The sequence below is a fragment of the Hypomesus nipponensis genome, chromosome 10, assembly GCF_054491055.1.
Source record: "Hypomesus nipponensis isolate SF chromosome 10, ASM5449105v1, whole genome shotgun sequence".
Lineage (NCBI taxonomy): Eukaryota > Metazoa > Chordata > Actinopteri > Osmeriformes > Osmeridae > Hypomesus > Hypomesus nipponensis.
Window position 1 is genome coordinate 9081986 of NC_140370.1, and position 27813 is coordinate 9109798.

Genomic DNA, 27813 nt, shown 5'->3' on the forward strand with positions numbered 1-27813 from the left:
TGAAAAAAACACTTCTGTTTTATTTTTGGGGGGACAAAAATGGCAGATAAAGTCCTACATGCAGAATAACAACAACATGTCAAACACATTCTAGTCACATTTATAGTCACGGCTGGGATGGTCAACAACAAGTAGAAACACTTTGCTCAAAGACTTGAGACCAGAGGAACGCAGACTAAGACAGTTACATGAAGGCCCCAAGATGGAATTACAGAACACAAACACACTTAACCTGATGGTTAAGCATGACACATTTCAACCTCGAAAGTCTTCAATTCCCTCTTTTTGATTTATTCTGCCATAAAAAAAATCCCCCTGTGTTCTGAATGTTACATTTCATCTGTTTCGGAATACATTTTCAGAGGGGGAATTAAAAACTGTGACAATAAAACTCACGTGTCCTCACATTCAGAGAAAAGCCTTGCTTGCATCCATTATCCAGCAACCTACAAGGTCTTTTACAACATAAAATCTACCATAAAGGGATGATGTACCTCAATGTGCAGTCCTTCAATTCCTTTACATGAACTAACATTGCTCCATCCAAGCCAACATATCCCCCATTACAATTCTGTGATAAGAAGATAAAATACCAAGACAGGTAAAATGCTGCCTTGTCACCTTACAATCCATTGTCATGTCTCACCAGTAAAACTTGAGCAGTAAGGTACTTTGAAGTTAACGAGAGATGATGTCTACAACTGGGGTTTGAAGAGACAAGAGACTCATTTTAAGCATTACACATTCCATTTTTCTCACTGGCAAATTGTCCAATACTCTTCGCATCTCTGCTACCGACAAACCGAAATAGACCCATATCTACATGGGAAGACAACTATAATGTGCTGGAATAATCGGATCGGTAGCTTCAGGATGGAGGCTTTAGGACTGTCAGCTTTAAGTTAAATCTACATCACGGAACACAGTTTCACAAGTCATGCGATTTACAGTAACTGGAATTAGAAAAAGAATCTTCTAAATATTAATGATAAAAAAAGAACATAAGCATTAAGTAAAAAAACAAAATTATATATTATTAGCTTGTTAAACACAGTGTATTCTTTAAAGTTTAATTACATATCATAGAATACTTGTAAACATCCATCTGGCTGGCTGACCCCTCACTCATGAAATAAAAACTGCATTTGGTGATCAGCTGCACATCATTTGTAAAAAGAGATAAAAAGAGAACAATGGAGAAAGGGAGGGGCTCAGAAAGAATTGATTTAAATAAATATCACATTCCAAAGAGGCAGACATTTCCATGTAATCATACGTTTGTGTATTTGTCAATGGAACCATATTCTGAAGAAAAAAAATTATACAAAGTAATTAAAAAAAGAGTAGGGAAAAGATGACATTTTGAAGGTAAAGAACCAAGCAGTCTTGTCACCAGTTTCCTCGTACCTGTAGGCTGCTGTACCGGCCTGTCACAACAGTGCAACAAGATAAGCTACAGTGCACATCCATCAGAAAAAAATGAAAAGTAAGGCCCCTGAAAAAATATCCTCTTTCTTCTTTTTTGTTATCCAGGAAAAAAATAATTAATAAAATGACACATTTTACATAAAAATGGTATTCCACACTGTAAGAAAAAAATATCAAAAACATGAGCTATACCATCCTGGAATTAGTGTCTGATGAGAAATGTCCAATGTTTTGTTTTTGTCGACGGCCCCTGTTGTTTTTCGGGCATTTCCTGCAAAACAAAGCAACAGTCAAATTACATAGACTGCTCTGTAAATTTTTTTACATCGTTTTAAATGTGTGTTTGTATGGCTGAAATTCACCATGGATGTCAGTGTTTTGCTCAATGTTCTATTGTATTCTTAGACCGCTTTAAAGCGCATGGCAACACTTTACCTTAAGGTTACATTAACTAATATGAAACTACATTGCAATAGCTGTAGTAACAACATTGTAGTTACATAGGAACTTCTATGTAGTCACACTTCATTATGATTTAGTGGTACAAGTTATTTCACAATTGAAACTGTGTAGGGGAGGTTTGTTAAATACACACGTTGACCAAACATGTATTTGTCACAGTTTAACACATCATGCATTTGGCCTCATACTAGTCACATTATTTAGCATCCACTGTGTCCCACAATAATGCGAACAATTAAAATATGAGGCATCAAAGGGAGACATGAGCTGCCATGCCACCTACCTCGTAATGCACATCACCACAGCAACAATGATGGCGATCTGCACGGCTCCGATGATGGCGGCGATGAGGACGTAGTGGAGCTTCTGTCCGCTCGGCACTACGTACAGGATGTTGAAATCCTGGGGCTCTTCACATTGGACGCCCTTGTATCCAGAGTCACATCTATGCCACAGTCACAAGAAAAACTGTTAATTTAACATGAGAGCTATACTTGAGATGAGGGTACTGACACATGTTATTGCAATGCTGAAACAAATTTTTTTCTCCATTTATTGCAGGTTATAGTGCAGAAAATATCAATGACAATTGGCAACTCCTGATCATAAAAAAAGTGAAATTCAGTTTTTTTTAATGTGTTTATTTAGTAATAAATAAAAAAGTATTATATCTGAAAATAAGGCCTGGGTCTGTATCAATTGAAGTGGATGGAATTAAAAGTCCATCCACATCTTTATTGATGCTTAAAGAGTGCCTTTGTAGCAGTCAGTGAGATGAGGCAAGGGAGAAGGAGGTGACCAGGCAGGACAGACCTGCAGGTGGCTGTGTTGTACTGGATCTCACAGGTCCCATGCACACAGAAGCCAGCAAAGCTCTCAGTACAGGGGATGGGCCTCCCAGCGTAGAAGCCGTCCCCTGGGTCTGACTTGTCTGTGGAGTCAGAGGTCACATGAGATTTATGAGACAACGCTGAATGAATGCTGACCAGGCTTTTAAAGAGCAAATAGGGATCTTAATGTTGTGTAGGTAGTATTGTTAGTACTAGCCTAATTGTGTCACAGTAAAATGTTTTCATATATTGTATGGAAGCTGTACAGATAAATACTCCTCTGAATATACAGCTACATTTATATATGTCCAGCATAACCCTGGAACCTTTCAATGAGTAGCTATGAGCATATAGATTGCAGCATTTAGAATCACTGGATGTGATAATTACAGGGCCATATTCCTCATTAATTTCCATGACCGATTGATATAATATGTCTAGCACTGTTACTGGCCTTTATTAGCTCCATAAGACTGTGCAGCATTATTTAGTCTATTGATTCAAGAACTCAGGCTTTATTGAAATTAATTCCCAGAAGAGATTTAGCACAGAAAGAATACATGAAAATGAAGTCCTGTATTATATTAAATTCTGTTTCATCTCGACATTGATCATCAGAATAACAGGCTTCAGGGTATACTTATAGTCCATGTACAGTACTAGTGTCATTGTATGTTTCATTTGAGTTCTGACTTCATATGTTTATACCTTCACAAGCCCCTGATAATTTTCTTACCTATATGATCCGGCTTGAATGAACGATCAATCTTCGGGACTCCATCATCACTCTTCCCTATTTTCTCTTTATCTGTTGTGCAAAAAGAATATACATGATAGGATATCAGTAAATACTGTCTGTACACACATTGTGTATGTATAGGTAGTGTACATACGTGTTGTATGTTTATATACATCCTTGTATGTGTAAACAGTACCAGTCAAAAGTTTGAACAAAAAAACGTTTTCACAGTAAAGTTGATTTAACAGTAGGCAACCCCTATGTTTGGGTACTGTCAAGGTTAACTAAATGTTGACATTGTTTGGTCCATGGGTTGCAGAAGACATGTTTAAATTAAACAAGATGGAGGACTGAAGAATTCTAACAAATATTCACCACATCCTGGCATGGCTGCTGTTCTGTGAGAGCTGGTTCCTTCATCATATTCAGCCCACACTTGATAACAGTTTGTGTCAACTCTACATATACATGGTACTGAAAACTATTGCTGTAGTAGTTGATACTGTTTAATACAGCATATTTCTTGAGTCGTGATTTCATGTTCCAGCATCTCTTTAGCTTTAGGATGTATTTGTAGATGCATGTCAGTCTGTCTACAAGGGGAACAGCTGGATTCAGCATGTCTGAGATGAGATAGTTCTTCAACTGTTTATCTGTGTTTGGAGGAGCTGATTGATAGCTTTGCGGGGATTTCTAAGGACGTGGGGGATGTTTACTCTTTGTCTTAGAGCAGAACTATCCGTCAAGTAGCGAGGTCATTCTAACCGAGAGGGTGTTTGTGTCTCTGCATGTGGTGCATGAGCGTGTGCCCACATGCACATCCAGTCAGTGACAGGTTGTTCAGGGAGGTTAGACCTGTTATGACAGCATTTTGAAACCTCCTATATTAAGGAACGGTCAACCGTTGGTTGCATCTGTGACACAACGCCACTCTTGTGTAGTTGGCTGGCCCTGCAGGGGTGAGGAAGTGCATGCTAAACAGGAAGGATGAGTGGTGAAGAAAAAGGTGTGGCGGCAGTGAATACGTAAACACAGCCTGATGAGACACTTGTCCATCATCTCCAGAATATTTGCTTTGGTGCGAAAGTGTATGTATGTTAATATGGTTGGTTGTAAAAGATGTTCGTTTTTGTTTTCAGATGTTAGTTTGTAAGTAAAAATGCTAAAAGAAGGATTAACAATCTAATTTAGGAGGTTTAATCTTCACAAGGTAACTATGTGGCTTGTTCAAAGAATGACAATAAACGATTGTCCAAATTACTTTCTTTGATCCTGTTAAGCCAAGTAATCCTTAATTTACACATTTCAAAATGTACAACTGTGGATTAATCATTGTTGAACCATGTCACAAAACAAAAGGCTGTGCCCTGGAGGATGGACTAGGTCCAGTTAATGCTAAAAAGCATTTTATCAAATACAAGTATCAAGATTCTGACAAAGTTTACAGTTGCTCTCACTGAGCAGGCGGCTCCTTCCAGGTCCTACTGGTGTCAGGATTTCCCCCTTCTACCGAGCCAATCACTGGCTTTGTCACGCCGCACCTGACATTTGACTGCCCTCAACGGCCGACAAGAAATCCATAAAACCTGTCCGGATCCTCTCCACTGCCAAGACCTATAGAGCAACACTGATTTAGCGTTAAAGCTTTATCTAGCTCGTCCTCGTGTCAAAAAAAGGAGAGGCGGTTGTAATTCCGGGGAGTGTATAAACTGAGCTCACATCTGAGAGCAAGTACTTTGAAGATGTACTTGGACAGGTTTATAAAATTGCTTGGGGAGTTGGCACAGAGAATCTTGACACATCTGACAACAAACTGAGACTGCAAATGAGCTTCTTGTCCACATGCCCCCCTTGAAAAAGCCATCCAGTGCAAAACTTCTCGTATCACGCCACGGCTAATGTGAACCATTTTAGCCCCCTCCCTTTTTTCTCTCTAAGAAAGATGTCCATGAGACACACAAGACTATGGCAACTTCTTTGGGGCTGTGGTAAATTGAATTTAGACGCTTGTGCGCGACAGGCGTTTGAAATGGAAGGGGGGAATACATTTAATTTCTTTTGAGGATCGGTGTGTTTGTTTACTGCTTTACAGGCTTTGGTGCACTCGGCTGGTACACTCATTGATTTGCATGACGGATCGGTCGTCTCAGTGGCTAGGACAGGTGTCTGCCTGGCGAGGGCTTATCTGGCAGTGTGCAGCTTCTGTCGAGCCAGCCTTACAGTCCGCATGACATGAGCAGGACTATCACGGGGCTTTTTGTCAACTGATAGGCTAGCTAACCCATGTAATTATGAGCTCAGCATACAGGATACTGACACTGGGCTGACACTACAGCCTGTGAGGATATATATTTTGAATAACATAGTTCATGTAAACTTACCTGTATCTTTTGAACACATTTTGTTTGACAAGAGCCTTGGAATTAATGTACCTTGAGCTACAATTTCTTCCACTGAGAAGTGTTTCTTGACTAAGCCGTTTAGACGCTAGCTTTGTACAAACGAAAACAGCTAATCAGTGTGAGACTAGCTTTTTTTATCCACCAACATAAATACACACTCTGAAACCACATTTCAGACATAGGTCAGACATGCAAAGCATGCCATGTCTCTCAGGCCTTGAGAGATAATTTTTTTACTCATTTAACTCATCAAATACAGCGAGCCCATGAAAAGCTTTGACACCAGTCTTTGGAGAGACAGACTGCATAGGATGGGGTTAGCTCAGTGGCGATGGGTTCAAATCACCCGTCTGTACCGTACGTTGCTTTGGCTAAAAGCATCTGCCATATAACAAGGTCAGTTTGCACAACTAAAGCTAGGTAGCTAGTAAAGTGGGTTAGTGTTCAGAAGACTGTTGCTGTTCAGTCCTACCTGGACATCTCCCCAGGTGTTTGACGTCAATCTGCTCCTGCTTCATACACGAGGCCTCACGGACCAGACAGGGGTTGTTGTAGGAGTTCCCGTCTGTGGCACAGACTGGATTCTCATTGTGTCCGCTGCAGTCAATGTTACATATGCACCTAAAGAGAAGAAGCCACTCTTAACAGCTGATTATGTTGACTTCAAATAAAACCTTGTTGTTTCAATCAATGAGTGGTGGTCACGGTAGATAGATTAAGGTTTAAGGGATGGGCATGAAAGTCATGTTTTTTGCCAAATGTTTTAAAGCCGGTTGATTTAGCAACTTTTTCTGGAAGTGTGTTCTATATTGCACTTATATAGCCCTTTCCTCTATTTGTAAATAATGTTCTGTGTACTTGGACTTGAACTAGTTAGTGGTCAACAACCTAAAATTCTCTGTATACAATGTCTGACATTAAAATAAAGTTCAGAACTCACCAGACATCCTCAGAGTCCTCGTCACACTCGGCTCCATATTTGCACGTGGCGCACTTGGTGAACTTTTTCCCAACATCAGTGCCTGAGCCCTCATATTCTGGTGAGAAAGATTCCAAATGGTTTAGTAAGGCAAATTTACATGCAGATTTTGTTCCTGTTCATCCTCATCCTAAATGCTCTGCCAGGATCACTTTTTTCTGTTCTATGTGCCCTCTCCTAGAAATTATCTTTACATACATTTTCAGTTTCACATTCATTGTGTTAACTGCCAGTAACAAGGTTGATGGCTTCACAGAGATACATTTGTTTTTTTGTTGTTGTGCGAAATAATTTCCCTGAAACAATCATGCAATTTAATCAGACACAACAACGGTTCCGCCTACAATGAAGTACCATCCACAGGAGAGCAGTCAAAAAACAGTGGTGGCTCACTCATTCTATTAGACAAGCCTGAACGAGTACGAGATTTTTCCAGACACGGTAAAAAGTCAACAACCAAAGCATATACAGTATATAACCTGGCATATGATATGTCAGGGTAGTGGTGATTTGGCAATAGAGTGTACTCACGCTGAGAGTCAATAACAAGCTTCCATCAAATATCAGAGAAATGGGGGGGGGGGATTATCTGAGCCCAGATGACTGGGCGGCAGTGATCGAAGGCCATTTCATTATTCATCAAGTGTAATTTCATTATGTAAAGAATACCGCCCACCTCCGTCAAAGAGGATTACAATTAACCCATATTTTATCAAATGTGATAATCCCCTCAGAGTATGGAGACCACAGTATATATGGGTTAGTTCCCTGTGACAAATTTGAGGGCTGTTTTTATGGATGTATTGGACATGGTGCACACTGGTCAATAGATTGAAATCTGCTTTGTTGTGGTTTAGGCTAGTTGAGTGTAACCTGTGTGATAAGATTGTGTTATTGTGTTGCTAACTGAGTGGCATTTCAAATAATAAAATGCTAATGTATTATTGTACATTTCTGTCAAATGGTTTTAAATAATGTACAACCCCTTCTGTTAATCTGCAGATGAATCCCTCTTCTTGCAAAGAGAAGTCAATGGATAAATACTTTTTCTATCATGCTACCATACAACAGGATCAGACTGATGTGCTAAGAGAAATGAAAGAAATACAACAAGAAACTGAACTCAATGGCTTAGACTGATCTGTCATATGGCTCCAAAACTGCATCTGAATCCTTTGGAATAGTTATTGTGGAGCTTGTCAGCTCGAACTGTCATTTCAAATGCTATGTTTCAAATGCAAATGTTCAGCTTGCCAAGGTGAAACATGCTTCTGTAAAGAAAAGAAAATAACACACAATACACCTACACGGTTTCTTACAGTGCACCAAAACGCAAGCCCTACCGTCCTCTACATACCCACAATCAACACCAGCATTCACTCTTGTTCTGCACATTTTACCTGCATAATCACAATACACTGTCTCCCGGACTTCCTACATCCCTATTGTCCGAGAATGTGTCTTCAGCAGATAGCTACAGCAACGTTCAGCAGCACAACATGATGAGAGACTTTAATTCAAGTGTCCAACCCCCATACACGTATCCTGCTACTCTCAAAACAAGCATACAATGAAAAGAATATATTGCCTCGCTTTTTCCCCTGCAGCCAAAATCAAAGTCACAAACATCCATCATAGGTTATTATAATCTGTCAAAGAGGTTTTAAAATGTGGCGGCTTTTTATTCAAACAACAAATAGAATATTAGGTAGGATGTGCACGTAGACAGTAGTGTTGTCTCTGGGGGCGTGATGGCTGGGCATCAGCGTAAATCTCTCAGGAAAACACACTCACTCCTTGAGATGGGTTACTGATGCTCTCCCCTCCCCCAGCTCAGCCACTCAATGCTGGGAGTCAAACAAGGGCAGCCACTTGATCATGTCACAGCACAAACACCAACCAACCAACAGAGAGGTGCACAAACAGAGGCAGCGGTCATCTCCACGCATGGAGGACTAGGAGGGCAAACGGAGCAGACACACACACACATACAAACCTACTGTGATAGCTGTCAGAGACGGACAGGCCAGACACACCCTTACTGGATCTTGATCATAACAACAAGACCAAACCTGAGCCGGCCAAGAATTACAGCAGACATACGCAGAAACCCTCTAATTCCAACCCCGACAGTCATGTTGAACAACAAACGCTGTGACAACAAACGCAATTTACAGTCTATCGTGGAAGAGTGCAAAGCTTAGAGACCTAGGGGATGAGTAGGGATTTAAGGTTTACTTTTCTAAACAGCCACCTGGCAGACAAACCAATGGTTACGGTTAAGGGACTATACAAGCATTTAGCTTTAACGTAATTGGGGATCATAGCCTGCAATATTAGTGTACTTCTTATGCCTTTGAAATAGCCCTTGATGGACTTAAGAAAAAAGAAACATTCAGTCTTCTGAAGCTCATGCACCTTTCCACCCACTTTCAGGGGGCATTTATTTTCTTGATCTGTACCAGACGTTTTGTGACTATACATACTGGTAATCGATGATACAAACATATAAACCATCTTTTATTATGGCAATAAGGTCATCATTTTATTTCGTAATAAGAATATGACATACCTCCATCGCCAGAGCCAGAGCCTGTGTCTGTAAAAAGGAAAAAGATGATCAATTAATTCAGTTGAAAGTGTAGTTTTCAGTTACATAGAAAGTCTACCATGCAGTGTCTCCTTAAAAGAGTAGCCTACTGAAATAGGACAGGCCATCATACTTCTTGGCATGAAACAGTTGCATTAAGAAAATGATCCTGAGAAGACAAAACTTGGCATCGCATTTTAGACCTAAGAAATGGACACTAGCTTCCAAAGACTCTGGCATAGAACCTACAAATTAAGGAATGGATGCTGGCTACTCTGTTGAATTCAATTTCACTTTAGTGTTGTGGCACTTCTTCACAATGTCATGGTCTAAAAGCTGTACACAAAACAACCAAACCCCCACAAAACAACCATTCAGCTTATAGGCTTCTCTCAACTGCTGTCACCAATAATACCTGGACTTTAATCCAACCTGTATTGCACCATTATTCTATGGAAGATATTATGCCAGATGACAAAAATGCTAAGATTAGTCAAGCTAAGGTTGCCTAAACCTTACCATTGTCTTCCTTTTCTACATTTTCTTTTTCCACATCCTTGGTTTCTTTGGAAACATTTTTCCCTCCTCTGGCAGATCCTGGAATCCCCATAACAAATCTAGAGGGATACACTACAATGTGGACCTCTCAAACTACCCCTTAACTCCTGCTGGGGGGATATGAATGGACCTGGTCCTAGGTATTCACAGCGTCCCCTCGGCTCAGAGCTGACAAACGCTTCAATTACAGGAAGCATAAATCTGGGAGGGAGGAAATTGCTCGGATTGAGTGGTGTGGGAAAGGAAGCAGAGGGCATATCGTTGATATGTACCCTTCCTAAAGCGTAACAAGACCATCGCGCTGAGGTGCACCACTTGGGAAATCAGGCCGCTGGCCCTACAGATTGGGTTCACCGTGCTGCTGTAGCATCGCTACAAGTTTCCCCACACTTTTGGCCATGTGTGATCACTACTTAACCTACGGCTAGTTTTGCGGGGTGGGGGGGGGGGGGGGGGGCTGGGGGGTAGTGTCTCCAGGTCTCCGTAAAGTTAAGACTGTTGATGAGCAAAGCATCTTGGTGCCGGGACGCCAGTCTCAGAGCACTGTTTGAAATGTTTGTTCCAGACCATAACATCCACTGGGATTCTCCTGAGCTGCAGTCTGGTCCGTCTCATCCTCTGTCTCCTAATTAGAAATTGATCTAGAACTGATAAACAAGGCCTTTTCTGAGCAATCAATGCGACCAATTATGCATCAGTGATAGAGTAAATTTGGCAGGCAGTCTCCCTCGAGGACTGAAGACACATTGGTTCGGAACGACTACTGTATTTTGTCGTACTTGGATGTTCTAGTAGGACTGTTTTGCAGAGGTACTGGTAGTTCACTGGTACCAATACTGTACCAATAATGCACCAGTACTGACACTGTAGTTGCTGGATGTATCTCGATAACACTCACCAGCAGAGCAGGGTCCATCGGACACTCGTGAGATGAGCCTCTGCTGTTTGCAAGCAGCCTGTCTCCTGTAACATTCATTCTGGTAGGTGTCTCCATTGGAGCCACACACAGGGATGTAGCTTTTGTGACACTGAAATGAAACACCCAGAACAATGATGAAGCAGAAACTCACGGTGAACTCATGTTGTTTTTTATTCGGTTGTTTAATGTTAACTATGCCTTGCCTCATACCTAAATATGTTATAGTACATAACAGGTTTGCCATAAAATATCAATGACTTTCACTATCAATCAGTCAACCAATCAAGAGAATTGGTAGGAGCACAGTTGTGATGAGACTGCTGTGTATAATGTCATTCCATCTCATTTATCAATCAATGATTGTGAGGATTGAATAGTTCCTGAAAGCCTGTGCTAACTACGGCAGACTAACAAACATGGACTAAATTAAGGCATTCAGTTCTGCCTCGGTATCTTCCTGTTACACCTGAATCTCTCTCTATTTCTCTCTCTCTAAGGTATCTCCCTATGGACTCATCACACACACACCTGGTCTCCTTCTGTTGTAATTACAGTCACATTAAGGAGAAATATGGTGTCTTTCTCATCCAGCATTCTGAAAAACAACTCAGGCTACACAAATAACCCCCCCACCACCCACCCACCGCCCACCCGACCCACCGCCCACCCCCCCACCCCAGAGGCAACCAAGCACATAATGAATTAATTTTCAATTGGAAAATAAAGATATTTTAATACCTTCTTTGTGGCCCTGCCAGTTTTAAGTGAAAAAAAAAACACTTTAGAGGAATAAGAGATGCTAGGTACAGGTGGACCTTCAGAGTAATTAAAAAAATAAAAACACCTGTTACTGTACTGTGGCTAGGGGCCTACCCGTACTCTACTTTAATCATCATGTGCCGCAACACGTCCCTATTACTAAGAACGTTGAAAGCAACAAATGGAGGAACATTGCAGGGCATTGTTGAGAAAGCTGTTTATAGGGAATGTGCTATTTTCAATTTTTATCCGAATTCCTGATAAAGTCTTATGTTAATTGGACTCAATATAGTTATGATAAACCCTTTCCCTCCGAGTAGACGCACACACACTCACACAAACTAGCACGGGTGAGCGCAATCAGACATTCAAATGACCTCAGGCTGTAAAACTGACAAAGGCAGACACACCACACATAAACAGACACAGTGTTGCCACAGACATCATGTGTCCTAAATCACATACCTGGAACTGGCACACACACTTCAGCTGGGCACCATCATCCCTACACACACCCCCAAACCGGCAGGTCGAGTCATCACACACTCGCAGGTCACTCTTCTTCTCTGACAGGTCTGAAAAAAAGAGAAAAATATACGACACTTATTCAACAATTCATTCTAGTTTTTATCTGTTTAAATTAGATGACTAAACATCATGTACATCATGTATTCCCCACGTCTTGGCATGTATTCCCCCAATACATGCTAAGACACAATGTCTTAGCATGTTTTGCTTAGACATTGTGTTTGATGCTCATAGTTCTAGGCACAAAATATAAAATAATCATGCCTATTTAACTACAAACTGTATACCTCTAAAGGCAGTGCTTTATACACCTTATCAGAAAATTCTAGTTTTCTTTCCTCCTACAGCTGTGCCCCCCTGCAGTCACTTCAAAGCTAACAGTGACAGATGAAGAAATGGCTTTTGTTGCTGGTAAGTAGCCCTGCCCGCTGTGCTGGGGAGTCGTCCCTTCCCTATACTAATGACAGGGCTTGGTGACTCAGAAATGTGGGGAACTTAAATTAGCGTCGTACTCTGCCGAGATAAAAGCCAGGGAATCCTGCCCACCCATGGTAAAAGGGGAGCAAAGTAATGTAGCTTTAGCATGTATTACTCGGCCATGCCTCTGTAAGTGTCACACACCGTGGATGAGCGACCTTTGAAGAGCCTGTAATGGTCTGTAATTACTGCTTTCCAACCAACTCAAAAGGCCTACAGCGCTAACAACTAGCCACACTAACCAAACAAGGCTTCAAGCTTTGCCAAAATTCTAGAATTAAGGCTCAAAAACATGCAATAGAATACTAACAGGTATGACTAAAATTGTCTTTGCAGAACCCCAACTGTCTGCCAATCTCAGGTGTATGTGGATTCTGGTATGATGTAGGTCAGATGTTTTTGACAATGTATACTGTACTGTAAAACCTTTACTAACAGAGAAACACAAAAAAGCTAGAGAATGCTAAGTAAAAAGTACATGGTAGTCAAGCAAAAGTTTTTATTTTGTGTATTGACAGTAATGCTATGTGTGCTTATCCTATAACTTATATTCATAATTTGGAATAACATTCCAAATCCATCGCAACAAGCTTGCTGGAAAAATGTAGGCAATCCATACAGGCTCATTTTAGGCTCACAGTGGCTTACTTAAAATAGATTTTACATGTACAATCATGCTTATCTTTCCATAATCAACCCAAACCAGACAATTTCTATACCCTCAAAGCAGTACAAGTCACCAAAGCGGACTTATCTCTCCTGCTGCACAAATTGGCCGATTACAATCTTTTCCGTCTGACCATCGCCTCAGTTACGCTTCTACGTCTGGTCTGCATGGTCTGTGCAAGTTCCGGCAGTCGCTGAGCAAAGCATGTTGGGGTGGCGGGCCCTGAACCGTCTGTGTTCTGTCATTTGTTCTGGGAGAGGCCTGTCAACAACAGCCGTTTACAGCAGCTGTCCACTGCTGGCTGGCCTCAATCTCTCATTGTTTCCTTCCTTCCGCAGGCTAGTGTGCCTTTCATGGCTAATTAAGTCAAGCCATTGCCCCATCCATCAGGGAAGATTGTGCCTGGCAGGGTGTGGTTGAGGAGGAAAACGTGTTTGTGTGTGTATGTGTGTGTGTGTGTGTGTTTGGCACAAGGCACTGGACTAAGATGACTTGAATGTATTTGGATGTTTTTATAACCGAATATAGACCCTGAATACAATATAGACTAACTGGCATGCATGCTCGCGCGTTGGTTTGTATGATTGTTATTGACCAGACATTTCCACGATTTCAAACATTCTCTCATACATATTCCAGGGACTACACTGAATAAAAATGCACATAATTCCTTATCCTGATCCAGCCAGAACTAAAGAACCCACTGGCCCGTGGCAGTCAGGACCTGGGGCACATCGACCTCCCAAATCCCCCAGCTCGCCTGAGTCGTCATGCCCACCTTGCAGTCTGTCTCTTGGGTCGTTATCTACCCCAAACTCCCTGACTCCAGGCTACTAGACATCAATACCTCATCTCCTGTCTTAGAGACTGGGGCCTACACTCCACTGGTTTCCCTAACCCCACCAGAACAAGTCTTTAATGCCCTAACCCTTTCATTCTTTCAACTGGAAAACCAACCGTAAGTTTCCAATACCCATGCTGTCCAGGATTGGTATATTTGAATTTCTACTACGACATGGTAGTTTAATATTCTGTCTATTACACATTCAATGCTTGACGTGGAATTTTGACCATCTTTGTGGTTTGGAACATCTCATCTTTGTACCATGTAATTATAGAAAAAGCCTTCTTTTGACATCATTCTTTCTGTTAACGTGTATTTTTTAAGAAAACATTTCTTGTTGTACGTGTGGAGCATTCCATTTCTTGCAAGAAAGAAAAGCCATTTCCTAAAACATGCAACAACAAAAAAAGCATGAACGTGCATGCACACACACACAATACAGAAGTATTTCATGGCGCAGTTTTCATTTCAGAGTAAAGTACAACCTTTTCAAGGGCGTCTGTAACATATTGATTTTGTCTAAAGGCAGAGACTGGGGAATGTCTGCAATGCATTCTCTCTGAATAGAGGAGAAACATGAGAGAGGGAGATGGCAAACGATCCATGTTCATTAATACCAGGAATCAGCTAAGCATTATGGGACTTAATTCCAACATGGTGTTAAAGAACCAGAAACAGCAAAATAGTCTTTCACTTAATCAGTTAAACCTGTCTTAACTTCTTAAAAACTTCCATTTAGTTATTTCCCCTTCTGTTAATCCAGATCCAGTCCCTCACGTTTACATGTGAGAGCAGAGCTCCTGCTGTGCTTTCTAATGGCTTCATTTGAATAACAGGCTCTGCCTTAAAAGGACAGGCTCCACCTGCCAACTGAGTGATAGCCTCGGCTTTTTCAGATTCTCACCCTGAGATTTATAGTGGGACAGATCTAATCCTCCATCCCCCAAAAGCACACACACACACACACAGACACACACTCACACACACACACAGACACACACACACACACAGACACACACACATACTGCTGTCCACTGCTTTGGTGTCTGTCTGGATGACTTCCTAATTGACATCCTTCAGGGCTTTACACTCCTATCCCCCACCCACCCACACACACATTAGACTGTTAGCTCATAAGAAATGTTGTGTTGCATGTTTCCCAACTATTTAGGTTTGGAGAGAAAGTGTTGGGCTGACCACATATGGGATGTAGGCTCTGTCTTTACAATAGATTATGTTGTCACTACATAGAAAGTGAATGACAGCCAAACCATTCTCCAATACAATGTCTAAGAACTCGAGTACACCTTACCACAAAATATTCCAGAGGAAAGCAAATGTTTCAAGAAATTGTAAAGAATGCCACCAAAGTCAAGTTTCTTTGCAGTGACAACAATGAAGAAAAAAATGTGTTAACCTCAAATATCTTGATCTCGCAAGGCAGATCTGTTAGAATTTCTTGGAAGTTTGCTGTTTCCTTCAAAGCAAGAGCAAACCAGCTGCTTTGTTTATTTATTTATTAAATATTACATTTTAAATGTTCAACCCCACTCCTTTTGGTGCCTTGTTGCTATGGGCCACTCAGTAAAGCTTAAACCTTTACTGAGAAAATCAATTTGGGATAGATTTATTTGGTACAAAAGATTTACGTCCATCCTTTTTTGGACTGTCTGCTTATCATCACTACAATGAAGTATGACCACATAAGCCAGCCATTTTGTTAACATTGAAATGAAGAACTGGTCAAACGCCACACCATGTGATTCCGTTCCTAATTACAGCACTGGACATCCTGAGGGCTACTAATTAGAACTGTGCCATTCCCCCTCCTCTGTAATTGTGACTAATTTGTCCGGTTTGCAATTTTGGAGGGTGTAATGAGCATTGCAAACACATGTAGCCTGGGGTCGAAGACACGGTTCATTTGCCTTGATCAGTTGTTGCTGAGATCATCTTTACCTGGGAAAGAGATAAATGCTTTGATGTTTTATTCATGCATGGAGAAGCCGGATTGGATTGGAATGACATTAGCCTTTTTGATATACAGTGCTGGGAACCATAGCAGCTGAAAATGACTCTTGTCAACACTGTCATACACCCAGTCTAGGCCTCCGGAAGCCTCGTTTGCATTCATCTTTTGTCTCACCGACACAGTGATAGAAGAGTAAGTAATAGATCTCTAGAGTAACCAAAGAGAGCTGATGCTTGAGAGTAGAGGTTTATAAGTGACCCTGATTGCTAGATGTAGCCCAAACGTGCTTCCCACTCTGTTTTGCCACGGTAGCCTCTTCAGCTCGCCATCTCTCAACTGCCTCAGGCAATAATCTTGCTGGTGTTTTTCATGACTGCTGAACCAAAGTGTAATATTTGGAAATGAAAATTGAAACAAATTAGGTTGCAAGTCTATAAAGTTGTGTTTTTAGAGCAATGACAACAACATGTATGGTATCAAATAAAAACCCTCATCCCAGAACTGCATGGCTACTAATGGCACCATTACTGTGCAATGCAATCTACGCTATAATCATTCTCCTCTCTTACAAATAAGAGTCTGAAAATACAAAGCATTAGAGCATCCTGAGGAAGCCCTCCCTCTCTGCAGACAGAAGGCTGCGCTTATTACAGCCCAGTCCTGTGGGCCAAGTCTGCCCAGTCATCCTCGGCTCCTGTGGAGGTGTCTAAATGAGTGTGCCTCTTTCTCTATCACGTAAACAGACAGCACAGGTGCAGGGGAACGGCTCTGGTTCCGAACTAGCAGAACCGTGGGGTGGTTGACGTGCCTTCAACCTGGGTAAAATCAAAATGCTTTTGTCAAAAAGGCACAAATGTACACCTCTGACGTCAATGAAATTCAAATGAGAAACATGAAGCAGAAATTCTGTACAAAAGCTTTTTAATAGTTCGAACCATTGGCAGAAAACCTTTGTTAATTAGAATACTGCCACTACAAATGTATCTTTTCTCTAAAGCAGACTTATTACGATTGACACTTTCAAAGACAGTGAAGTCTACCAAACACCAGTAAAAAAGAAACAACAGTGTAAGCTTTTAGCCTTACTAGGAAGGCACCCTTTTGTGGCAGTGTCCTCTTGCTTCAGAAAGGCATGAATCTCTTACAGCACATGGTCACAAAGGACTTGGGGAACAAAAGTAGGGGACGGAAATCTTATGGGGGGGAGGGCTGAAATAATGACAGTTTCTAACTAAAACCACAGAGAAGAAGCAGGGGCTTCCCAGCAGGAGGCAAAGAACTGGGGGAGAGGAGCTTGACGTGATGAAAGATTTAAGTGCTGGGGGAATTCAAAGGCTGAGTGACCCTGTGCCTTTCAGCCTGTAAGCTGCATACAGGCGCTGTGTGTGTATGTGTGTGTGTGTGTGTGTGTGTGTGTGTGTGTGTGTGTGTGTGTGTGTGTGTGCTTCACAGGAGAAAGAGATAAAGGGGGGTGGTAGAGCAATAAGGGAAAGGAGCGTGATTTGGCTTTTGACGTCTATTACCTCGACTGTAAAACAAACCACATATGAAACAAAGAGATATAAAATGGTACAGTTTTCATCTTGATTAAATTTGGTAACCGCTACCCGTTCCCCCCCCCATTCCCAAAACCTGAAACGGATAAAGGAGTTGGAGAGGGAAAAAGTGCATTGTCCTCAGTTGCTCTTATTTCCAGAGGTTTCCATCTGTCTGTGTTAACAGGACAAAAGGCCTTGACACCATTTCAACCTGTTGGGGACTTGACTGCAGGAACTGCTTTATCAGAACCCCTTTATGTAACACCAGCCACAGCACGCTTCCCTCCCTTTTCAACACCTAACCCAACAGGTCCTGTGGTTCTGGACAAAGCTACACCTCTGACATGAGGAAAAATTATGTGCTGGTAACCTTCATAATGCAAGTGATGCTGGCTCTTCACAGCAAGCTAAACTGTGTAAGATGTCACCTTGGTTTGCCTTTACCTTATCTTTCAAAATGTACTACATTTTGTCCATACAAAACTCCATCCAAGTTTCCTTGCAATTGAGTAACATTCATATTCCATATACCGTGTGACTTGTTCTGCCTCTCCCATACCAACCTCCAAGGGGTTGACTAATTTACTGATTACAGAAATAGCCATTCACACCTTGGAATAGCTGTCCACTTGGCAGCTGTCCACCTGCCATAGACTACAGATCTGAGTGTGGGGACTAGACACTCTGAAGACTACTTTGATATCTCATGTCCTTAGTTTTCTATTGATCTGCTGGATTTGAGTCGCTCTCTCCCTGTATCCGTCTGTCTTGGCCTCGCTCCTGATGAAATGAGACCTACTGGCAGAGACTCTCCAGTGCCCTCCCAGTGGACCCTCTGACATCCTGTAATGCAACCTGGCTGCCCTTCCTCCCTTTCCCCACCATTCTGTCTCCGCTAGACACACAAACAAGGACACACCCATCAGAGAAGCCCCACAAATTTGTCAACCGGAGATCAACCAACATACACTTTACGGCCAAAACACGTGAATACTTTCTCGAACAAAAGGGGTCAGTTTGAGTCTGTTTGTAAGGAACTAGCAAAACAAGACAGTGTCAAGGAGTAGGCCTATTCCCAAATATGTTACCATGGTGTCTCCCACCCTAAAGGCAGGGTGACAATCCCAACACCTCCTGCCTCCTAGTGTAGCCCACATTACATCTGAGGGTCATATAACTAGCAAATGGCATCGTCACAAATTGGACAGCAACCAGTCAGCCTTCTCCACCCCCATGTCAACCTCTTTAATCCCTTCGTCCCAGCAAATGGTATTACAATTTACATAATTGCCGCTCTAACAATTTCACATTGTATAATTTGTTTCAAAATGATGATTGCTAGTGGGAAAAATACACAGTGCACTTTAGCTGTTGCTGCTTTCCTCTCTGCTTTCAATGAAATGTAGGCAAACCGGCCCCTCACCGAGAGCTCTCTGGATGATGCTTTTGTCTTAACTGGGGTAAGCTCTAAGAGATTCAAAAAGGGTCTGTTGTGAAAGTTGATACGGAGGGCTTTTGTCTTTCCTGTGGCAGTTCTCACAGTCCCCTTAAAGAGTGTTTACAGCTTCTCTGCATGTTCTTATTGTCTGTTAGCTCCTTATGGGACACATTGAAAGAGGGCATGGCAACCACAAGCACGCAGCAAAAAAAAACGCTAAAATTTGACAAGTAGAGCAGATCCAACATTTCACTTTTTCTTTGGTCGCCACACAACAAAATCCCTTGTAGACTGTCCTGGCATTTCCATTTAAGGTTTATGGGATCATTTTTATCTGTCCATGCCTTTCTTGCAACCTCAAAGTGAACTAGCTGTCAAAGTGTGTTTATCCCTCTGCCAAAGCTTCAGTGCATGGTCCTGAAGAGGGTCTTCTCCCAATCCATGAAATCGCATAAATATCACGGTGAGCGTGTTACAAAGCTGAAAAAATTCTCACTCCAATATTGATTTTGAAGCACAAACACAACCGCTGTTCGATTTGATTTTACTGCTTCATGTGACGAGAGACATTGCCCGCATCTGTAAGACTAAAGAGATTTAGCGGTACGTGTCTCTGCTCCTCAGGAGTATAAGACTGCTCAAATTGCTGCAGCGGTCTGACGTGGAACAGCTAAACAGCTTCTGGTGAATGAGTTACAGTGATCAACAAAGATAAAGCAGACGATAGAATCCAGAAGAAGAGGGAGCCTATTTCCTGTTCCTGCAATACAAATATCAGTAGAGGTATCCATAAGATAACATTACTGTTAATAGAGACAATATAAATCCAAATACAATTAGCTCTGAAAACATTTCATGATAATGATAATTTATCAAGTATTTGAGCATAGCGGGATAATATGCCTCCTGTGTCCACTCCATGCTACACTCGTAAAGCACGCTCTGAGGCTAAACCATTTCTTCTGTACATGAATAAAATGGCACAGTAAATCCACCCAAGAATTCACTGATGCGGGACTAATCAGGTCCCATTCCAATTCTGGGCACACACAGGAGGATGCCAGACCCGGGATCTAAGCTCAAACAGCAAACCGGCAGGTGATTTGAACTCGATGCATTTTAATTGGCACATAAAGCGATTGAAAGCGCTGGTCTGCAGTGCTGTGCGCCGGCCTATGAAACCAAACTCTGTCTCTCCAGTTGGGTTTCCTGTGGTCCTGTAAGTGGAGATCACAGATCCTGCTATCGTTCAAGGCACACAGACCCAACCCCATCCTTCTTAGACTCTTTTGTCTGGCCACAATCAATGGGGAAGGGAAGCTACCTCCAGCCTGGCTATGGCTAATGACTACACAGCAGACCCTTCAGCAATTATGATCTTGGAAGGTTCAATAATACAGAGGACAGAAACAAAGGCCTGCCCTAGATAGGCACACTCAGCCTGGTGAATAAATACATACCAATAAACCTACGATAAGTAATATCGTATAGAATGTGTATGGTATAAAATAAAAGACAGTGAATGGACATCTGAAATGCTTCTTATGGAAAGTACCTGTCTGTAAGATATGAGGCAAAATGTACCCTAAATGAACTAAGTTGGCATCAAAATTAAATAACCATGGCAGGACAATGTACCCTTGGGGTAACGGGTCGGATGAAAAGACAGAAAAACTATGCATCATAAATGAATCCTGCCTTCTCTCATGTTTTTGTGCTGTCCCCATGTAGTCCATTTTCTTTCCTCAACACTGAAAGCTCTTTCCACATGATTTGTTGGAAAAGCTTTCCGAAAAGGAAATGTGTTCAATTGCAGGCTTGCTGCAGTGGTTAATATGAATAGAATGAAAGTATCCTGACAAGCATTCACAGTTGTTGTGTTACTAAATGGAAGGAAAAACAAAGAGATGGGTTCCTCAATACAGACAGCATTTGGTAAATAGGGGCCAGTCTGGCACAAAATGCCTTTTGTTGCCATGGATGTTGCCACAGAGCTGTGCTTCCATCACAAGTAGGATGTGTGCACTAATTATAGACTTTGTCTATATGAGTTCTAACAGACAGTGGATTCCAGGTTACGCCTCAATGTCTTCTAGATTATACACTCTCGGACTAGTACAGTGTCAAGAAACCTGCCCAATCCCAATAGACCCATTTATCAAAATTTCACATCACTTGTGAAAAGTCATAATTCATGGTGAAAAAATTGTCATCCTATCAATCTAAAAAAAAAACTGACAATTTCAGTTGCACTCATCCAACTGACGGAGCAACAGAAGCTGCAAGTATTGTGGTACAAAGATTCCCTGAAGACAACTTGTTTTGGTCAAAATGACAATGCTCAGACTGTCCTTTTAGCATGGATTAGAAGGCAGTAATCAGTGGATCTCATCCTGCCCTGCTCCAAGGACAACAGCAACAGAGACAGGGATCTCCATTTCATCTAGGTGTTGTTGTCGTCCAATGAAGCCATTCCAAAAAAACAAAAACAACAACAAGCACTGCAGACACCATATAGAATTCAGCTAAAACAAGTGGATCTAAACCACAGATACTGTATGAAGGAGCCCTTTCTCCTTGTAGCCTATATTGGGAGACGTAAAAGCAGAAACCAGCACAAATAGCAGTTCCCTCAGAGGAACTATAGCAGGTTAGCCTATTACGGGAAACTTAAATGTAGTTTAGGAAAAAAAATCTTGCATCATGATCTTAATAAAACAATCAGATTTATTGCAAATTCTGTTGAATGTCTACCCTACGCATTCCTCAATCCCATGCACACAGCACACTACTTACTGCAGGGCTATTGAGGCCACATTTTCTGCCCCTCTGCAACCCTATATTCAACCCATACTTTTTTTGTTATCATACTTTTACAATTTCAGATCATACAATGGCTAAGAATATCCAACCAGTGCAGCTCAGCCATCTAGAGAGTGCCTTTAAGACTGATAAATGACACTTCACAAATTTCCATGGCAGTGTTGTTTTCATAAACCTGTCATTCATAGTTTATCTAAAAAGCCATTGACGCATACAGTCTTACAACGCATAATTGACAGCCCACACATTAATCTGATGTTATAAAAATCGTTTTAATTTTCTCAGCCTGTGGTTTCAACACCACATCTTAATTGCTTCCAATTTTTCAGGGGAGAAAGACCCCCGTAGGATGCTGTAGTGGGTGTAAAGTCTGGCAAGATTAAGGGATGCTATTAGACATATACAATAACTCCTTGTGTAAATATAAGACAGCTCAGTTGATGTAGTATATCGGGGAACAGAATTAGCATGCTGAAACATTGCCTTATCTACTGTCTGCGGTGCTTACATGTCAGTATCTTTGCTTAGACTGATGCAGTGTGTACTGACTGCGAGGCTACTGAAGATTACAGTTTGTTTTGCTGTGAACAAGAACACTCTCCTCAGACATGAGTACATAAAGGGCTGAGCAGCCTTTACCCCAAATGAAGCCATGGTCCTTTGAAGGCTAAAACTGCTTTGAATCTGAGTGTCTAAGACTTAGCCTCCTGGCTAAATCTAGACGTGAAGGAGTTGTGTATCCCATCTAAAGCACTGACAATACCATTACGGGTTCATGTCACTCCCGGAACGAGAAGTGTTCAAGGCCAGATGAGACTGTATTGAGGTGCCTTCCGAAGAATCTAACAGCATGTTTCAAGATGAAAGCTTGAAATAATGCATAAATCACAACTGAACTGGTTAATCCAAGCCTCCTTAAAAGGAGCTGACATCTAGGCTGTTTTATGGCTAAACTTGATCTTTTGGAAAAGTTACACCTTTTGATGTGAAATCATAACTTTTGATGTTGTTGTAAGCCATACTACGTGCTACGTGGTAAATTAGGAAACCACAGAGTATTGTCTTTCAACACCTGAGAGGCTGGAGGGAATACAATAGTGTATAGGACCAGTGATGCATTGGTTTCTTCTGAACCATAGTGAGTCATGATACTATACCATGGGAGAGTCAGGGAACACTGAGGGGGTGAGGATATAGGGTCATCTAATACTGAAAGGTTGTCTTAAAACACAGTGTTTGGGGTTGGATTAAAGATGACTTACTTTAGAGAAGCCCTTAATAGGTCACTTTAATACCATGATGGTGTGATATTCTCTTTGGTGGACAGATCTCAAAGCATTATTGCGGAGACCACTGGCCACTTCAACAACACAAATACTCGAGATAAAATGGACTTCCTGCCAAATACCAGAAAAGAGAAACTGCTGTGTTTTCCCAGTTTTTAAATAAATAATTCTGTCAATCAGAGCTTATGGTAATTGAAAATCCAATATATATCTGCTTGACAAATACAATTCATTGCCTGCTTCTGTGAAAAAAAATAACCTTCAAAATGTCACCCCATTGTGCTGAAGTTAATTGGTTCCCTTAAAACCAGGTTTTAAGCTAATTCCCTCTCAGTAGGAGAGAAATCCACCTCACAGAAACCCACCGACAAAAACACTTAAGATTGAACCTAAAGGAATTCAATCTCTACACACTGCAGATACCTCAATCCCTTAGACCCATCATCTTCTACACCGGTTGTATAGGGCCATAAACAGGCACTGTACTGTGAGTGTCTGGTTCCAACGTCAGGGACCTGTCAGTCTATCAAGAAATAGCATGCCTCAGTTGGGTGATCATACTGTTAGAACAGCGAGGATGTCTTGACACCTTGAGCCCCATGGGACATTGAATGGGTCGCAGTATTGCCCTTGACTGACATAAAAGTCAACAGTCACCGTGGGGGGAGCTGGCTTCTTATGTTGTTTTTGCCATCTATGAAACACAAACCAAACTTTAAAGGGGAGCTGAGTCTCTCAGAACCCATGGAAAAGATTAGTGTTAAAAATAGAGCTGGCGAGCAGTGTTAAGAATCCCATATGATTTTGCCCTCTGTCTTTCTCCAAAGAGTACGGGTTTCATGACCATAGTAAAACACACACCATCTTGTGTCTCACTGTTAAAGCACAGAACGTGTAATTAGCTGGAAAGAGTTTTTATCCTGCATAAAACCTCATATAAGAACATGTGGGTTATGGCACCAAAAATATGATTCATCTTTTGTCTGTGTTTTGAATAATCCATGGCTGTGAGTGAGAGAGAGAGAGAGAGAGAGAGAGAGAGAGAGAGAGAGAGAGAGAGAGAGAGAGAGAGAGAGAGAGAGAGAGAGAGAGAAAGAGAGAGAGAGAAACCATTTTACATGTTAAACCATGTAAAATAGAAAGTGGTGGTCAGTACCAATGATTTTTGTAAAAGGAAATATTTTGAAAATATGTTAGAGATGTTATCTACACATTAGGGATATTTATTAATTTAAGGTTCGGACACTTCTCCCTGAGCTCTCCTGTTCATGAATTTTCTAAATGTCACACTGAAACAATTCAGGCTAAGTGTGCTGCCCAAGGACACAACAACCCAGAACCCTTTGTACCCCATTATATAAAATAGTGAATTACATGACTCTAATTAGTCTGGAGGGCAAGCTTGAAATATTGATATGTAAACATTGCAGATGATTCCAGACAGACTGATCATGGTTCCAACGCCACCATCTTTCAGAACCGTAAATTATGAAGAACATCAATATTCATCCACAGCAGAGCTTGTGTCGAGATTCTTGTTACATTTTTTATTAAATCTATTAGATACTGAAACGTGATACACTGTTTCCAGTTATATCATACCGACACTGGCATGTGAGAGTCACTCAATCAGGTATCACATTGGGAGGTAATAAAGCTCATGAATATTGCATGAGCTGCTGAATGCTGTATTAATGCAGGCAGAATTTGGGTTTTGAACTTAAATACTCTGAGAGAACTCTCCCTGGGGTAAATAGCCTGTAATCTCAAAAAGAAAACTTTCGGACTCTACTTATCTTAGCACATATAGCAAAGATGCCTTATGTGTCATCAAAGGCTTGGAAGACTAAAAGAAATTCCTTCACATCCCACACCAAATTATATCCAAAGCCTCAGACTTTCAGAGTTTTGGGATATGGGAGAATGAAGCACATGTGATCAAAAATGGTTTCTTCTTAGAGGGGAACATATGTCACTAATAAGAAGCTCTTGCTCTGTAAACCACACAATTACAAAGCTCAGCTTTGAACTGGTTTCAGACCATTCAAAATATGGGGGTGCAGACAGACCTGGTGCACATATGTACTGACACACATGTGCACACACATGCATCCTGACACACACAGAGCAAATGAACATGCACACTGTCCAACATCATGACCTGGCACAGTGCTGTGATCTTCCAGACTCCGTAATAAGAGGCATGACAGGAAATATGAATAGGCATCCCTCTTGTATAACCCTTTTTGAGTGTTCTCTATAATTATAGAACCTCATTTGAACACCAATAGAAACATCACTGATGTGTTTACAAGGTAAACTGACTGCTTCTTCAAAATTAAACTTGGTCCTTCAGATCAATAAGTAAATCATGCATTCAGTAAAAAAAAAACGAGACAGACTTTAAACTCCAAATGGTTTGAAAACATGTCAGTCAGTGATCTGGATGTTTCACAATGAAGCCTACTCATCTGTCCATGCTGAAACAACACATTCCTGTTACTAATACTCCCGGTGACCCTGACAATCAACACATGCACACGCACACAAATACACACACAGGCTGTAGCTAGAAACTGCGATACATGATGCTTATCCTACAATAGCAGTTTTGCTCTAATTCATTATGAGGTTCAATTTGTCTACTAAGCATAGATTACTAGCCACTGTGTTGATTACATGGAACTGGGCTAAATCATCTATCTCAATTACTTTATTACACCAAACATTCCAAGGATATACAAAATCAATTCAAATCCCAGTTAATGTATGTAATAAGGCCTTGTCCAGGGCATTGCTTAAAGTATGTTAGGCTACTGCATGGATTGCATTGAAATGTTATTTTGTCTGCGCTAATACTCGTCTCATAATATACGTCTCAAATTTGAAAAGAGTAGGCTATAGGATTTAGTTCAGCCTACTCGTCGTGGTATGATAAAAATGCTTAATTTTTTATGTAAACACATGGAAGAAAAAAACAATTCTGAGGTTCCTTAATAAAATACAGTGGAGAGTACAGAGGATTATATTTCGCTTTTATTGTTAAAGGACAAATCTTCTTAGGTAGCCTATGTTACCAGGTAGAAGGGGTTCAAGAGAAACATAGACGGCAATTTTAAAGTCTGGGTGGGGTTCCACTACAGCTATCCTCAATGTATAATAAACCTGTGAGTTATACAACAAACGAGATTATGATGTGTTGTGTGACCATCCCAAAATGAGCTAATTGCGCATTTGACATGTACTGCAATCTCGTATTCTTACGCTTCGCGAAACCAACTTGCAGTTGATGAGACGCCCTAAAAAGTCATTTAGACGATTGAAATGTGACATCTTCACTAAAGCACAACATACTGTACTATTTCGAGCACACTTACCTGTGCAGTCTTTGCCTTTGCCTTTGCATTCGCCACTTTGAGGGTAAGATGCTAGTGTTCCAGGCAGGGTAGCGATAGCCACGAAGCAGAAGAAAGCTAGGTAAAAGCCAGCCAAAGGTCCATGCAACCTTCTATGGCACAAGCCTCCGAACATGATGAAAAGGATGGAGACGATGCCCAAAGGTTACCGTCACAAAATGTTTCAGAATGTTAATTCAGTTTGAAACCTTTCACTCAATGCTACAGAGAAAAAAACTGCTGAATGAATGAGCACGGTATAGCCAGGGGCGCATGTATGTTAGAGAACGCACTATGACAACGACTTGAAAAAGCACTGAGATTTTTCGTAAAATCAGTGCAAGAAATCTTATGAAATCTCTTTACTCCAAATGCGTATATCTTCTAGAAGCCAGGTGGCTGTCTATAATCGCCAAGATGACAACCGAGGCAGCAGCCAGCATCCTCGCCGTCCTTACAACGCACTCCGGGTCTTTTTATGACTTATCTGACGCCCCAGATCGAAGACCCTGGCGACCCCTTATTTCAAAACAACTTAGTACCTGAATCTCTCTCACACACACACACACACACACACACACACTCTCTCTCTCAATTAGCAACTGCACTCTTGAGATGTGTTCTTTTTTGTAAACTGAAGGTAATGTCAAGTACTGTGAAATAAAGAAAATACGACCGATGTACAACAGCTGCAGCTGCAACAGCTACAACAAAGGGATTTTGAGAGGAGAAAAGTCACGTGAGAGTAGGCTTTACCCTGTTTCCAAATCCTAGCCCTTTTCTCAGCCTTTCTTGACCCGGACCCTTAAAAAACACGAGCGCGAGCGCACATAGTTAGTCTAAACACACATAGTTGTCAGTTTTTCCAAACCAATCTCTATATTTGTTGAAATCTAATTAACTAGGCCGCTCCTTTGAACAGTGTGTGCAAACAAAATATGTTTTACATCAAATATAGGATATAAATTCCAAACAAAAACAAACACGTTATTTGAACAGAGGTCAGTCGGATTTCGTTAGGATGTTCGTCACTCTAGGCATTCACTTGTTAGTTTTTCAAATAGACTGCCTTGCTTCAACATGTTGGAACATGAGAACATTGTGCTAATATTTACATTGTCCAGATGGAGCCCCAGTTTCTTTTTTGGACTCTGTAAGCACCACTGGAAAACACCCAAG

At 41.3% G+C, this 27813-nt stretch overlaps 1 protein-coding gene across 1 annotated transcript; it reads right to left on the reverse strand.

Annotated features, from left to right (window-relative positions):
* tmeff1a (transmembrane protein with EGF-like and two follistatin-like domains 1a) lies at positions 1-27322 on the reverse strand. Its single transcript, XM_084708532.1, has 10 exons — positions 26617-27322; positions 12132-12241; positions 10887-11016; positions 9413-9439; positions 6802-6898; positions 6334-6482; positions 3457-3528; positions 2704-2821; positions 2174-2335; positions 1-1699 (listed from the first exon to the last, which is right to left on the reverse strand). Exons 1-10 carry the CDS (start codon positions 26768-26770, stop codon positions 1615-1617), a joined length of 1104 nt encoding a protein of 367 aa, XP_084564658.1. The 5' UTR covers positions 26771-27322; the 3' UTR covers positions 1-1614.
* Positions 27323-27813: the final 491 nt, after the last annotated feature.